Genomic DNA, 16,912 nt, shown 5'->3' on the forward strand with positions numbered 1-16,912 from the left:
CAGCTCTCTTAAGTGATTAACCAAACCGAACTCGGCCAACGAACTGAATAAAACTCATGGGCCATAACAATGGGGATTGCAATAATGGAGTTTCAAAGGGAAATTTGATAATATGGGTGCATAACTCTGCTGATGATTTAGCTTTAAGATTGTTACCAGTACTAAGTATAGTTTTTAGCTAATGTAGTAACATACTTTGTTCTTTAACACTCTAAACAACATTGAACCAAGAAAAGACTATACTACTATGCTTGAAATAAACTCTCAAGTAGTGAAAAGTGAAAACACACATATAGTTAAGCTAACTTTATCCACTAACTTCTTCAATCAGTAGTAAAAGCCATGAACTGGTCTTGAACTGAACTGTTCGTGACTCATAGACTGAAGTGGTCTTGAGCTGAACTGTTCATGATTCATAGACTGAGGAACAAGAGATGGACCAGTCATCATCTGACCATGGAAACCTCTCTCATTCATCATCTGACCATTGAAACCTCTCTCAGTCACCATCATATTATTTACTCTTCCTCCAATCTGCATGTTCATTGCTTCTGTTGCAGGGTATGCATTAGAATATCCAAGATCCATGTCCCTCATCAGATTTGGTTTCACTTCTCCATAGTTGTTGTTGTGTCTTTGCGGTATTTCTCCAAATAGCTCTTGGAAATCTTCAGGTGAATCACTCATTTCGAAGTAATCTGCATCGTTCATCATCACAGGTTTCATGTTCATCATCATCATCATCTCTTCATCACTCTGATGATTAAGAAGACTCTGCCTTTCGTAACTTGGGACATTGTTGTGATTACTTCCGAAATTGTATTGTGTGTTCCCCAAGCTTCTGTTGTCATGATTAAGACCAGCTTGATGATTACCAAAGTACTGGTCCTTATGGTAAGGTGTCAAGAACATAAGCTGAGCATGTTTCCCTCTTTTGTTCAACTTCTTGACCAGAATCTCTGGATCTAAGTTACCTCTAACGATCACTGCTTCCTGATCTGTGTCTATATCAACAGAGTAAACACCTGAAACAAAAAAAAGAACATAAAAAACTAAAAATCTGCATTTGATAAAATCTTATGATCTGTTTTTTTTGCTCACCTTCAATTTTTCTAAGTGTTTTCTTCACTTTCCTCTTACATCCTTGGCAGTTGATGTTAACTTTGAGAAAATATGTCTGTCACATAAAACCAAAAACGAGGTTTCAATGTTGGAAAGTAAAAAAACATTTGAAACAGAAGAATGGTTGTGTCTAAAGAAAAGAGAGAAGTGATATGTTTTTTATACCTTCAAAGGTTCATAGACGTTTCTTGGCATTTCTTGATTTCTGGACTTTGATCTTTCTTTGAACTTCTTTTATGTTTTTTGGGACTCTAAACAACAAAAATGTGGTATAAAAAGAGTTATGAGAGAGTATAGATACATACAATATATGGAGAGAGAGGCAAAGATTCTGGTGGCCAGAGAAATCTCGATTTTGTCAGCTTTTTTAGCAGGTAAGTCTCTGAGGACAACACACTAGTTTATTGTGATGAAGATGGTTTCTGTTGGTCAACGATCATTGGCTCTAAGTGTCAACATCTAAAGGTAAAAAGTAAAAAAGTAAAATAAATAAGTAGGAGGAGGACCACTTCTAAGAAACTGGCACTGCAAAAGTTGAAAATTTCAGAGTTTTTGAGTATTTATGTTTTTAGGTTATAACTTCTTTAACAAGGACTAGCTCTGCGTTGCGGCTACAAACTCTAGTCTCTGTCACTTATCTTCAAAGCTTCTTCAGTTTTTAATTTATTGAGAATGAGACTTTTAATCAGAAACTTTGTTATTTTTCTTATTATATAAAAAAACAAACTGAAATTCCTTTAAATCATTTTCAAATATTTACAGTTATAGATTTTCTTTTTCTTTTACTTATGCTTGGATAAATTTATCAACACATGAATGAACTGAAGCGCGGAAGTCCTTGACCCATTGGTTGACCAAGGGTTAATTAATACTTCTACACCAAGAGGTCTAGGGTTCGATTCCCAGATATTACGATTTATTAATAAATTTGCAGATTAAAGGAGGCAAGTGTGCAGGAGATCTCCAGCGAAGTACAATTATAGCCGTTCGCCAGGATTCTACGCAGAGAGAAGTGTCGTCAGATCGTGGATCATTGAAAGTATCCATCAAGAGCATGGAGAAGGAAGTGTCGTCTGTTGTGGATCTAATAAGGGTCGGAAGGAATTGTCCGTTGTAGAATCGTCTATGTAACAGTTTTCTCATAATTTGTAATAAATAATAAATCTAGACGTCAAAAAAAAAAAAAAAAGAATGAACTGAAGCAAACTAGAGGTGGTACAAAAAATAAATGGACTAAAATTCATCAATTCGAGAAAACCGAATACCAAACCAAACCCAAACCGAACTTGGACTATGTGTAGTAGAACATGATACATCAAAACTCATTTAAAAGTTTGGTTTTGCTTTATTTTGTTTTGTTTTTTTTTTGTTACTTAAAAATTCATCAAAATCTCTTCTTCTTTTATCTTGAACATGATACACAAATGTAAGAAGGCAAAACATCATTAAATTAACATCAATGTCATAGATAATTAAAAAAAACAAAAAAACTACAAAGAGACTTAGACATCTTCAAAATCCCAAACCAGACCTAATTATACATTCATTCATTATTTAATTTCCGATATACAAAGCTCCATCTCCAACACTTCACCACACAATAAACTGTTAGAAACAAACATGAAATTTTTATCTTGAGGGGTTTGATAACTCACTTCAAGAATCCTCTTCATCTCCGGCAATTTGTGACTACAAGTACCTCCATCAAAATAGTAAGAGATTCGATATGAGAACTTCTCCACTTCTGGACCCAATGGTGCAAGACTATTTAAAGCCACATAAACACCATTTGGCTCTCTAAAACATTGCACAACGAACAATAAAGTCTTTGGAAGCGTCATAAGAACCAAATTCTTATCGTTTATCGCCATCCGCACATTCCTCGGTTCACCAAAGGTGAAAAAACAATCGGGCTTTAAAAGGTGGGATACTAGATAGTGGAATAAGATCTCATTGTATAAGCCAGTGTAATTGCATTCTTTGATTTCAGGGCAAGAACATAGAGAGAATCTGCAATATTTCTTCTCATGATTTGAGTCTCTCCCATAAGGAATATTCTCAGTGCAACCTAACTTTGCATTTCGGCATGGGACAATGACTGATCTGAGAACACTCTCCATTGCTATGCAACGTTTGTTACCAATGGGTAAAGCACATGCAGGACGTTTTTTTCCCAAGTTTGGGCCAGCAAAACCGGCAAGCTACATGTCCATTATCACACTGAAATTTAAAACCAAGGAGGTGCAATCAAATTCATATCAAAATCTATGAATTCAATTAACAATGTAATAATCAAAACGTAACCTAAATCAAGGAATAGTCAGTGGCTCGTAGCAAATAGGACAATCAACATCAAGATCTAGCAATGTTCCCGTCCCCGAGCGTGTTCCTTGCCTCTTTGGCGATTTACTAGTGTTTCCATCTTCCGAGGAACGACGCTTCATATCGAAACAAAATATGGGAGGGAGGCTTGACAAAAGTTGAAAACGTATTGGGTTTAGGTCTACTATACATATAAATAGGAGATGGTTAGGCCCTAAAAGCTTTTCCTTTATTTTTATTTTTTTTTGGTAACTCAGGGTAAATCTCAGACTTATGCAGGGGTCTAGAACTAATCCCTGGGGAGAGGGTGTCCCACGGGTAGGGTCTCCCCCAGGTTTTCAAATGGGCCGTAAACAATGGGCTCATACCCATGTGGCCAAAAAGATAAAACTAAGCAATTCTGCGTCTGGGGAGAATCGATCCCTGGCCTAGACCAACAGGGCCACTCTTCCACCAGACTAGAACCACTAGCCCACCACCTCTAGTTCAAAGAGTTTAAAGAAAAACATAAATTATCATTTCGATGGAATTTGAAGAGTTTTTATTTTTATTTCTTTATGGTGTGGAACAAGTTAAACGGCACATCAATAATAATGACTTAGGAGAACGTTTTAGGTCTTTTGCCACGTGTCCTTGGCGTATATATTGTTGTCATTTCACAAAATCAACTACTTGTCGTTTTATAATAACTACACTAAAAGAAATATGAGCATTGATAGCATATTACGATAGCGCATTTTTCGTAACTACAATTAAAGATACTAGGTCGAAACCCGCGCTACGCTGCGAGATATTTTTAATTTTTTTTTATTGTTTTATCAAAACCAAAGCAATATAATTGCAACAAAAATAAAAAAAGAAAGAGGATCTGTTTAGAATATGATTATAAATCTGTTTATTTGTCTAAGAGCTTGACAACATGTCTTTCATCTTTGTTCTTAAAAATAATAAAGTTTGTTATATTGACTTTATTATTGGAATCAATCAGTCTGTCGACCACGAGAGACATCAATCTCTCTTGAGAAACATCATAACAGTCAGGATTTCAATTCATATATGTTTTTTTTATGAGAATACATTACTTCAATGAAACTTATTAAATAAAGTTCACTAAACACAAGTTCCAAAAATTACATGAAAATATAGAAATAAAAAAAAGATGGACCATGCTTTGTTATAAGTTTTTTTTTTTTAAATGAATAGGCTAAACAGTTTATAAACATTGGTTAATATAACTTGGCTTGTGACTTAAAATTAGAATGTTCAAAGATAAACATTTATAGAATTATGATCATATGGTTCTTAGCATTTGAAAGGAGTCTTGGAATCTCATCTTTCTCCTTGTCTTTTTGACTAAACTTATATTTTACCATTAAGTGTTCTTGGAACAGAGTAGATAAATTGCAATTGCAAATTTCACTTGCTACACCTCTATGGTTACAACATAGAATAATTTGACCATTTCTCTTTTGTGGATTTTATTTCTGAACAGGAACTAACAAAGTTTTACGCTTTATATGCAGATGATCAAGTGAAGCAAGCAAGATACGGTTAGAAGAGAAACATAGAGATTTGGGTTTGGCCATATATCTTGAAGTAAGAAGACAAGATCATAGAACAGATCAAATGTGAGGTTATAATCCTAAGAGTGTAAGGTTCTTTACTGCTGTGAATTTCTACTATTAAAATAAAAAAGAAACATAAACCAATTTAGCAATCGTATACTCTTAGGAGTAAAGAATCATAAAGCATTGAAGTAAAAAAAAAAAATATAATATTACAAACCTAACCTATGACCATACATCTTGAAGTAGCAAAGATTCATCTCTAAAACCCTATTTAGCAATGAGAAAGAATAAGTGTAACCTATGACTTTACGAAACCCTTTAATCAGCTTGTATCTTGAGCTTTTAGATGGGGAAGAAAATTTGAAGCTTTAAAGTAACACATACCTTAACAACAAATTGATGATTTCACTCCTAAAGAGCTTTAGCATCAAGAGCTTTTAACTTCTAAACGATCTTTGTACCTTCTTCTTTAGACAATCCAATATCAGTATTTACAATATTATATTTAATACTTTAATTTAGTTAAATAAATAAACATAGTGGGTTATCGGTTATTGTTTGTATGTAAGTTATGGTTTGGTTTGACTTTAGTTGGTTTGGTTCGGTTCGGTTAAAATATCTATCCTAATAATATTGATCCGATCTAATTCGAAAATTAAATTATTTTAAAGTTAAAAATTGTTCATAGTATTTGGATTTTAACGAATAAAAATACACAAAACAAAATCGGCGTAACTAATTATTGTGATATAATAGTAAAATGATTAAATTTTTCGGGGAGATTATAAGTAGTTATTATCAATAGATCATGTGACATTTAAAAAGATTCCTTAGCTAGCCTCAAAGGTCGCCGGCACGAACCATGACGAGGTAGTTAGGAGTCTTGGGCGGTTTCTCACCTTACAAGTAGGAAACCATGAATAGCTCGGTAAGAGAGTTCTCTACATATTTGAAGAGGGTAGTGAAAGTTTCTCCAAGGAGTAGCATTGTTGTAACATCATATTTTTATACCACAAGTGTATAGGATTGCTTTGACATGGGTTTCAGATTTTACAATGTAGAAGCTCTCCACCCAGAAAAAGGCCGCGCCGTGCACCGTCGAGGACTCCCCTGAACGTGGCGCAACTGACGGTCCAAGAGTAGAAACTCTTGCCATCAACGAAGTCTAGAGGAGGTAAGTTCTTACAGATGTTAAATTCGTCCTCTGTCACTGTCGATTGAGCCGTCTTCGAAGCTTGCCAAGAGAACAGAAGTTTCAAATGATTGAGACATGGGCCAAAATAAACTTAAAACTGAATAAAAGTTGCAGAAGTTGCATACAGGAAGAGACAAAACCCGACGCCGGCGAGCTGGAACTTCACCGGCGTCGGAAAGCAAGGTTAGGTTAGCTTCCTCGATATTAGAGCCTTAGAGCGTTTCAAATGTTTTTTGATCATTTCGATCTTATTTATAATATGATTCAGAATTATTGTCTAAACATTTTAGCCGATGTGGGACGTTGAACACACACCTTTTTTTTTTATCAATTGGGTAATATATGTCCGTTTTTAAAATTTCGAATCACAATATATGCAAAATTTTTGTTTTGAGATTTTTCTTAACTTTATGTATTATATGAATGATTGTATGATTGTATGACATGTTTGTTTATGTATTTTTTTTTTGTTTATCTATGACATTGAAATTGAAATACAAAGTTAAGATTACTAAAAAAACTGATTAACCAATACGGAACACTCGCTAAGAATACTTGTGTACTTAAGACTCGGAAAGACAATTTTATTTTACTTGGCACTTTGTTTATGAAATCACTCATTCTTCATCTACACCAGAGAAATAAAACACAAGGAATATGTTGGACTTTGTTGTAATCTTCTCTTTCTTTAGACAACTTGTTTATCCATTTTACTCTTCACAAATTGAGTTCTTAATTTTCACAAATTAAGTCATGTATCTTAATTCCGGAAACCATCAGGGAAATTCCTTTGACTTTTTGGCATTTCCCAATAACCAGAGTCACAAGAAGTGGCATTGATCCTTCTTCTACTATGCATTCTTCCAATTCAAGTTGTTCACATTGCGTATGAATTCTTCTTTGTTAGTTCGCTTTTTCAAATATTAAACCGAATTAAACATTATATAAACAATTGATAACGTGTAATTAACTAAAAAAAAGTGTAACAAAAAGGTAATCAATTGGATAAACACAACAGAAAGCAGACCAAGTAACATTGTTTTAACAATGGTTTACGGGACAAATAACACGATAATTAAGAAAAATAAAATAAAAACACAGAGCTTATTTTCTTCTGCTCTCTAATTTTCTCTTATTCTTCTCCATACTTTGCTTGATATGTTTTTGTGAGTTGGTGTCGATGACAAAGAGCTTTGAAGATAGAGCCTTTGAGAGGCTAAAAACCATCACCATATCGAATAAGAGGAATGTGTTGGATTTTATAGTAATCTTCTCCTCCTTTGGATACCTTCTTCTGGAATTCTCTTTCGTTTTTCTTCTGAATTTCTCTTTCGTTTGTGAGGATACTCAATTCCTGTAATGAAGTGATAAATCTCAGTCCATCTGGAAGCTCCTTTAATTTCTTACAGTATTCAATTCTTGGAGTATGAACAGGGGCGGAGCTACATAGGTGTTAATGGGGTTAGTTGACCCCAATAAAATTTTATATTTTAAACTTTTCCTTATTGATATCAAAGAATACTGTATGAAGTTGTGGCATGGAGCCTTCTTCTACAATCCACTCTTCCCATTCCTCTAGTATGCTTATTGAGAGCCCATGCAATTGAGGAAACCCACCGCTGGAGCAAACCATTCTCCTCCCAACATAAGCGTTCTCCCATAAAGAAACCCATTTCAATTGTAGCAGTTTCTCTAGAATTGGCATCGGATCCTCCTCCAAACGAGAACCATTTAGAGATATGGTTGTAAGATGAGAAGGAAAATGTTGCACGTCAGGTAACATTGGCCTATATATCAACTTTGGGTGCTTGAGATGAACAGAATTCTTGGGAGATTTTATAAGTAGACGTTCCAAGTGTCCCAATTTACTTAGAGTTGATGATAGAGTTTCCATACGCCACTCCTCGCCACTGATTAAGATCTGGAGACTCCTTAGCCTTCTCATACAGTGAAGATCCGTCACATTGCTATTCTCTGTTGAGAAATTCTTCAACGTCTCCAATTTGATTAGATTACCCAATTCCAACTTTGTCCTACTAGTTGTTCTCCTTGGTAACGAGAAGTATCTCAGTTCTAGCATCTCTTTGAAGACATTGGGCACGTAATGCGCGTCACCTCGAGGATTATAAATTTCTAGATTGAAGTAGAGCAGCGACTTCAGGTTCCGCAAAGATGAAGGTAGATGAGTTACATATGCCATATATAAACTCAAATACTTCAAGTGGATGAGCTTTCCAATGCTAGAGGGTAACTTCCCTCCTTCAAATTTAGCTCTACTGAGATCTAAAACCCTCAACAATGGTAACATCATGAAGTCTGATCTCATCGCAAACCGATACGAAACTAGAATAAACAAGAGAGATCTAAGTTTGGAATTCTCAATGTCCCTCTCTCCATTAAAAGTGTCTGTACAGAACACAACGAGTCTACGTGATCTGCTGGCTGGATCACTAACAATCTTTATAAAGCTCTCTTCCTTGGCTTTTAACAAACAAATCTCTCTCATCAAGTCATGCAACTGACAATATTCAAATCTCGAAATAAACACGTCTCTTTCAGAAATAACCATATTTCTCTTCACTAACTCTTTTATGTTGAGATCCGCATTATGTCGAATGGAAGCTCCATCGTAATGCCTAGGATTTGTTATTCCTTCTGCAGCCCAGACATAAGACAATCTGTCTATTTTTATTTTATGATCTTCTGGAAAAGAGGCTAGGTAGAGTAAGCAGTGCTTCAAATGACTAGGCAATCCTTCATAGCTCAAAGACAAAACATGATTAACCGTACTGCTATCGTCATCATTGGAACTAATCCGCCCTTCAACTATGTGAGCTTTAATATTCTCAGATATCATTTTCCACTGACGCGATGTGTGTTGTGCAGCTAACAACCCTCCTAACACTTTGACAGCCAATGGTAGTCCTCCACAATGTTTAATCATCTCCTTAGCCATTTCTACCATATCTTTATCAATTATATATCCTACACAACATTATGCAGTCAAATATCAATTAGCGTTGGATCTTTAATTTTAAGATATAGTGAAACTAGACGTGTATGAGATCTTTAATCGTAGATGGCTTTCTTAAGGATGAGAGAAAAATCATGGTAAAACTTGTCCAGCAGCCTAGCAAAATACATAAACAATTTTCCTCAAATATAGATAGCACGACCAACAACGAAAACATCAGATGGATTTGTCACCTTAGATGCAGCTTTCTTAGCACCTTTGGCTTGCCATATTCTGCGACCCGCTTTGGGAAAACAGCATCAGGAACAACACCGCTTGAACATGAAGCAGAAGCTTCAAGGTTTGAATCTATAAATTCGGCTTTCCACACAGAATGTTGCATCTTGCCTGAAAACCCCAAGACAAAATATTTCAATGAAAACTAAGAAGAGCATGAGCCGAGCTCAGTCTGACCAGCAAAGAAACTAACAAACCTTTGTTATATGACGTCATAAGAGGTAGATGGTCACATGTCCAAATTGTTCTCTCATCGTAGTCCTTCATTATGTTCAACTTCCCCCTCTCTTCTTGAAAGTCGCCTAGTGAAAGAGAGATGTTCTGTGAGGAATTTAATCAAACACCTTCTGTGCTAGATGTAAAGGAAAATCTCTAGGACGGAGCTCTGCGTTTAAGAGAAAAAAAAAAGTTTTAAAATTGGGAAAGAAGTAAAACTTGAAGGCCCAAAATGAAATAAAACTAAAATATTTCGCTCAACTTGAAGGCCCAAATCGAGTACTATTGATAGGCTCAAGTGGACCCACTAAGATGTGTTAATTTCAGAAATTGAGTACTATTGAATCGCTTCGTTTCCTCAGTATCTCGACATTTCGATTTCGCATCTGGTGACTTCGTTTCCTCAGGTAGATATCCGCATCTGGTGACTTCGTTTCCTCAGGTAGATATCCAAATTGCTTGCTTCACTTTCGATTTCGCATCCTTGCTTCAGTATTAATCTCGACATCTTAGCTTCAGTGTTGATATCCAAATTGCAAAATTTGTTTACTCTCTGTATCTAATTTGTCATTTTTAAGTGCATGCTTGTTAGAGAATTTGAATCATGAATGACTGATCCTCGATCAGTACCAAATGTTTGCATATACATCTGAGAGCTCACACTTGAGGATCACCTTCAATCCAGTGCCCTCGGCTGTCCTGAGCATTCCAGTAAATGATATATGTATCAAATTGAAGCGTATATGAGAAATCAAACATCTGATAAAACACTACAAGAAAAAGGGCTTTTCGTAGCATCTGAATAACGCTATCTAACGATTCTATAGCGTTTTGACAAGCGTTATTTCTGCGCCCGTCATAATAGGTCAGACACTTTAGATAGCGTTTTTTCTTAATGCTATGTTATTGTTCTATACAATAGCGCTTTATTAAATGCAATTAAATATAATATAATAGCGTTGTTATGTTGTTATTAATAATATTATTAACAACGTTTTAGGCAATGTTATGTTTATTATTAATTTATTATAGCATTATATTAATTTATCTATATTTTTGTTTTATACAAGATTGTATTAATAAAGTATTTGTACAAATTATATACATTATTTCAGTTTATTAATTTTTAATTATATTTAATTTAGTATTTATTACTTTTTTGGATAAATTGACATTAAAAATATCATATTATATGAATCTTAATATAAAAAATTATATTACAAAGTAAAAATACAGAATTAAAAAGTGAAAGTACATATTAAAGATTGATCAATAGAACTCTTGTACTTTAAACACACGAATTGAAACCAAACTGTGTATACGATTTAGCTTTAGTCAATTGGATCAAATTGGTTTTCTGGATACGGGCCGAGTGGTGCAAATGAGGCCCAGTTAGCTTCACGATCATCTGCTATGCGTTTTGACGATCACACTCTTGTGTGATTCTTAGGTCACGAGAAAGTAAGAGATTCCCTCTACAACTGCTACCGTGCGTCTTTCTTCCTCTCAAACTTAAAACCTGCAAAAGTACCAAACTATTAGCAACAAGATCTGAGAAATACACATAGATCCAAGCTTAATCTGACCTTAATATGCTACACAAACACACATAAGAACATCAATCGAGACTCTCCCATATAAACGAAGTCAAAGAAAATCAAGCGAAGGTATCAAGCTCTCGTGGGATTCCAAACTCGAAACTAATTTGATACTCGATTCAATTAAAGTATTGGATAAAAAAATTTCAGGCCACACAAAGAAGACTTGTTAGCCAAATTCCCAATGAAATGCTAAATTACATACAATTCGACACTGAATCTCCAAATCAGCAAAGAGGAAGTGGAGGAGAACTCACGCGAAGGCTCGAACAAAAGATTTGCCCTTTCCATCGCCGCAAGCCACTTCTTAATTCCTTGATCAGATCTCTTCTATCTGCAACAAATCCCTACTATTTTAAGAATCCAGAAATCTAGAGTGATAGAGAGAGAAGATATGGTGAAAAGAAACCTTGACATATTCTGAGAGAACGGTGAGTTGAGTCGGCTTTCTTCATCGACATGGAGGATTTGAGTCAATCATGAGAAAAATGTGAGTTGAGTCTGTAGGAATATTGTCGGAGCTCGAGTGAGAACTGTGAGTTGTCACTAATCGAGTGAAAAAGAATAAGAAACGATGGGTGAGATGAATAAACAAAAGAGAGGATTGAAGGAAAATGATAGTTGTTCGGTGATGAGAGATGATTGTGAAAAAAGAGAAGGTGAAACAAGGATCTGTAGTGTACTTGTCATATTGACCATTGATTATCTTTTAATCGGACGGTTTGTATTACTTTGCTCCATAGATGGCAGGGATCGATGACGTGGCGCTGAACAAAATACTAAGTAAAAAATACATAGGTTTTGGTTTTATTTGTAATAAAACTTTTTATGAAATGGAAAATATTATGATCATAATACTTTTTTAACATTTGTAAGTTAAAAATTTTAAAAATTAAAACCGTAAAGCACAATGTAAACTATTGATGAAATAATACTAACAAGTTACAACTTACCAATTTTTATAATTAATTTGTATATTTATAATATTATATTTATTCTCATTATATGTTATTAACTTATTATTATTACAAAATAATTTTTATTGCATTTTATTTTGTTAATTGAAAAATAGTGAAATTTGTTTCAAGATTGAACTCTAAACCCTAAAACCCTAAACCCTAAACCATTTAGGGTCTAGGGTTTAATCTTGAAACACATTTCACTAGTTTTCAATTAACAAAATAAAATGCAATAAAAAGCATTAAAAACTTTTCACTGAAATTTTATTTACAAATTATGAACCTATGAGACATTATTATAATTATTTTATTATATGATGCATTAGTTAATTGTGTATTCCATTGTTACTTGTATATATATTTTAATTTTGTGTTCCGAATCACTATATATATATGTAAGATTGTTGTTACTTTTATATATACATGTATATATATCGATATAAAATATAACTAATTCTGTATACATCAAATATTTCCAACAATCTTCAAACACCAATTTTTCTGGTTTAAAATTATTTGATAGTATATTATTAACAAACTATGGAACGTATATGAATAATGATGAATTAAAATTTATTTTATGTGTAGTTTTAATTATGTTTTGTGTATTATTAATTTATATTTGTAAGATTGTTGGAAATATTTTATTTATACAGATGATAAGAGTACATGTGACAGAGATTTACACAATGAAAACTATATACTAAAGCTTATTTTACTGATTATCGATCTCAAGAATCTCCAATCAATATACACATGCAAACTATAATTTATTCCCCCAAAAATCTGATGATCACATAGGAATACAATGTAGTGGCTCGGGTAGGTTAGACTTTTAGCACTATTTTTTAGGGACTCATAATACTTGACATGTTACAATTGTGATTATAGAGAGTAGAGTTAGGCGAGAAGAGGATGGAATAAGTTGATTGGTTTTTTCTTCCTTCCCATAATTGTTGCTCTACAACCTGCTTAAAGGCAACATATTTTTTTTTTATTTTTTTTTTTTAAAGGCAACATATTTTTGATCTCCTTTCGAAGTAATTGAGTACCATACAGTAAGGTGCAATGGTGTCATACCGTCCTGCATAATAACCAAAACCAAATCAGTCCAAGCTGTTGTCACAGTTGATTCTTCCCATTTTAAAATCAATGAAGTAGAGCTGCAAAATTCCACATTACAAAAGGGAAGACATATAACTATAGAGAGTTAGGAAATTACGCTGGCTATGGCTTCAACAGAACACCACTCCAAGGAGTAGTTTTGCAGCTCGTGACTAGTTCTATTAAGCCAATATTTACTTGGCTCTATTTCAATTGGAAATAAAAGCATCTGCACATCAAAAAGTCAATCTATTAAACTCATTTTTATGTAAGTCTATATAAGTCAATATAAGTCAAGCCATTCCATATGTCTCATGTCGTTGCTTATACATAGTATTCTACTTTGTAATGTCATAGTTATTCACTCACATCTCACATACCTGATAGTTCTCCTTTGTGCGAAAATCAACTACAATCACAGTCAAATACATATCAGTTAGAAATCGGTTACTCAGTACTCACAAAAAAAAACCTTCAAATTGAAACCCGGGAATACCTTTGAGTGGATGTTCCCTGCCTCTTCCTGCAAAATAGAAAAATAATCGATGGATTAATACCCAATTCTGTAAATTTTAATCTTAAATCTGTGCAAATAACGAAAACTCAAACACAATTTCACCTTATATGTCAAATTCGACAACAACAATTTGATTTACACCGATGAAGATGAGGACGATTAAGAAGAGGGAACGAGATTGAGAGTGGGAGAACGAGACATAGACCAAAGAACAACACAGAGATTGAAAGGTAAAAATAAAGAGATTGATAGAGGAACGAGACTGAGATTGATATATCAAGACAGAGATTGAGGATTTAGAGTGAGGGAACGAAATCGATACAACGATGGAAGATGTGAAAGTATAAGAGGAGGAAACGAGACAGAGCTGGAGGATCGACACAGCGAGACGCGAGACAGAGATTGAGCGGCTGGGTGAGAGACAGAGAGAAAGGGGCTGCGTTTCAGAGAGAAAGAAGAGAGAGGAGATAGCCAAAGTTTTTTTTTTTCTTTTTCTCTTTGAACAAAAGATAGCCAAAAGTTTCATATCGAGTTTCAGATCTAAAGAATTTATTTTCTCTATTTTCTTCTTTCTTTTTTCTTTCGACACTTAGAAAATTTTTGGAGCCAAATGAAATTTTTAAGTATCGCGGGTTTCTTAATTACCGCCTAACCATATCATAGCGTTTTAAATTAGCGGTCTGCTATTAATAAGCGTTTTAGAAAAAACGTGACAAAAAATTTTAATATTACAATATATAATAGCGTTTAAAAATACACAAACGCTATCTTTAATAAAGTGGTTTCATAACCATAGCATTTAACCCACAAACGTTATGTTATACTGCTATAAAAACCCATTATTCTTGTAGTGAAACGTATTACAATGAAAGCTTATCAAATTTATAATTTTTTTTATAACAGAATCTTATAAAATCTTATACTAAACCCTTCAGACGAACTGACGAAGCGTTAAGCGTTATAAAAGCTTATAAAAGCTTATACTGAACCCTTTAGAAGAAGATACGTTTGGATATTTACATAGGCTAATGATGTGTGTTTCTATTTGTATCTAATTTGTCAGTTTTAAGAATTCTCTGAAAGCTGATAATTCTCTGAAAGCTTTTTATGTTGTATATTGATTGTATATTGATTTTTATGTAGGAACACTTGCTTTAAACACCATGAGTTTCAAAACGCTTGAAATGAAAATGCATATGCACACGTTTCTGGCTTGGAAATTGGACCCAAGAGTGGGTCTGAGCTTGTGGAATCCACATGTTTTCGGTGGTTTTTGAAACTCAAAAATGATCTTTATAGGCAAGATAGTAATCTTCTTACTGCCCTTGCCTCGATGTATGATGAGAGTAAAGATCATTTCGTCATTGGGAATCCTAAGATGGATATCGATTTTGGTCTAGAAGACGTTTTATATATTACAGGTCTTCCAATTGATGGAGAACAGGTATTTATCTTTTCTTTTACTTCAACATATCTTTAGTTTTAGTTATTCGATTTCTAATGCCCAATTTGAATACAGGTTTCAGGATTAGAGAGTGAAAACATCATGAATACAATCATGCATCATTTTCAGATAACTGAAGAGCGGGCTAAGTCATTAATGAAGAATTCCGGTATTGATCTCTCAAGATTGAAGCTGGAATTTGAGATGGTACCACAAGGGAATGAGGTTGACTTAGAGCCTTATTTCAAGGCTTATCTCCTCTTATTGTTGGGAGAAGTCATTCTCCCAAACAACAGCAGCTCTTTTTCTCCCATGTACCTACCTCTTCTTGGATTGAATGATGTCAACCACTATGCTTGGGGGGCAGCTATGTTGGCGAATATGAAAGAAGCTCTAGAAAAAGTGAAGACAACTGAGAAATTCACAAGCTTATGTGGTTTCTCGTACGCTCTCACGGTAAGTTCTTTAAAAAACAAAAGGTAATTAATATGATTCATAATAAATCAATGATGTACAATGACAATTATTGTTCTTTATCTTTTTCTTACAGGTTTTTGCATTAGAGCGGTTTCCAGACCTTAGAGAAAGATGTGGATCATCACCTCTACCATCCGGATTTCCCTTGATTTTGGGGTGGATGGAGGCGTTGAGTAAACCGAATACAGACACGAAGAACGTAACGTCTGTGGAAGACTACCAAAAGAAGCTTCAAGAGATGAAAGAAAAAGACGTAAGACCTAAAACTCTTGTTTCTGTTTTTAAATACATATAAATTGAATATATATCGTTATAAATTGAATATATATCATTTTTAACTAAATATTTCACTAAATAATTTCATAGGTGGTGTGGCAGCCTTATAAAAATCGTGACCTTAAACTGTCGGAGAAGTATGCATCTCAGTTACCTATGGTCTTTTCACGCACACCATGTTCGTGCTTTAATGAAGGTGCGTATAATCGTCCGGATGTGTGTTTTAAGCAATTAGGATTGGAGAAGTCGCAATTCAAAACATTGTGTCCAAAGATTAAGAAAGGGACGAAATTGAAACTGAGCAAACATAAAGACAAAAATTGGAAATCTGTAGACCTTACTACAAATTCGTGACTGAGCAGTGGACTAAGCGATATGAAAATTTTATCTGTGAAATTGCTCGAGATGGGGTGACGAGTGTTCCTGAGGTGAGTTGATTATTTAAGTTGATTTTTTTGGTTGTCTTTGTGTACTTCGTATTATTGTCTTTGTCTCCGTAATAACAAAGTTTTATTAGGGAGGAAGAGTTGCAAGTGGTGGATATTCTACTTGTCATTCTTTTCAAATTGAACCTGAGAGGCCTTATTTGGTCGAAGAGTATGAAGAGGCACATAGCAGCGAAATGGAGCGGGAGCTGCCGGCTTCCAGAGATACTGTCTCATTTCATTGGTTATTTTGTGTGATACTAAGAAGGGTACATATCTCCGTCGGAAAATAAATAAAACACTCATCGTTTATGATCAGTCACAACATGGGCAATGGACCTTTAACCAAATATAACTCCAATAAGTTTGATAAAATATTGCTGACGAGTATTCCTCTGATGACATTCTACATTAATTACTCTAAGTAAAGAGTGAATAC

At 34.3% G+C, this 16,912-nt stretch overlaps 3 protein-coding genes and 1 long non-coding RNA gene across 4 annotated transcripts in view; all 4 read right to left on the reverse strand.

The window, feature by feature from the left end:
• Positions 1-7: 7 nt before the first annotated feature.
• Positions 8-3,242, reverse strand: LOC9304618 (heavy metal-associated isoprenylated plant protein 34). The gene is made up of 3 exons (XM_021018495.1): positions 2,778-3,242; positions 1,102-1,177; positions 8-1,025 (listed from the first exon to the last, which is right to left on the reverse strand). Exons 1-3 carry the CDS (start codon positions 3,240-3,242, stop codon positions 328-330), a joined length of 1,239 nt encoding a protein of 412 aa, XP_020874154.1. The 3' UTR covers positions 8-327.
• A 4,815-nt stretch (positions 3,243-8,057) lies between these two features.
• The window catches only part of LOC110226098 (putative disease resistance protein At1g59780), an 18,367-nt gene continuing 9,512 nt past the window's right edge, over positions 8,058-16,912 (reverse strand). The window contains 2 exon segments of the mRNA XM_021016698.1: positions 8,058-8,167; positions 8,170-9,192. Coding sequence (XP_020872357.1) covers positions 8,073-8,167; positions 8,170-9,192 — 1,118 coding nt within the window. The 3' untranslated portion in view covers positions 8,058-8,072.
• Positions 9,290-10,079, reverse strand: LOC9306647 (anaphase-promoting complex subunit 1). The gene is made up of 2 exons (XM_021016697.1): positions 9,655-10,079; positions 9,290-9,568 (listed from the first exon to the last, which is right to left on the reverse strand). Exons 1-2 carry the CDS (start codon positions 9,722-9,724, stop codon positions 9,411-9,413), a joined length of 228 nt encoding a protein of 75 aa, XP_020872356.1. The 5' UTR covers positions 9,725-10,079; the 3' UTR covers positions 9,290-9,410.
• On the reverse strand, positions 12,862-14,607 carry LOC110226099. Its single transcript, XR_002330217.1, has 5 exons — positions 13,954-14,607; positions 13,831-13,857; positions 13,715-13,743; positions 13,453-13,563; positions 12,862-13,314 (listed from the first exon to the last, which is right to left on the reverse strand). It is a non-coding gene; the product is annotated as an uncharacterized LOC110226099 (long non-coding RNA).

This window comes from Arabidopsis lyrata (assembly GCF_000004255.2).
Source record: "Arabidopsis lyrata subsp. lyrata unplaced genomic scaffold ARALYscaffold_7, whole genome shotgun sequence".
In the NCBI taxonomy this organism is placed as follows: domain Eukaryota; kingdom Viridiplantae; phylum Streptophyta; class Magnoliopsida; order Brassicales; family Brassicaceae; genus Arabidopsis; species Arabidopsis lyrata.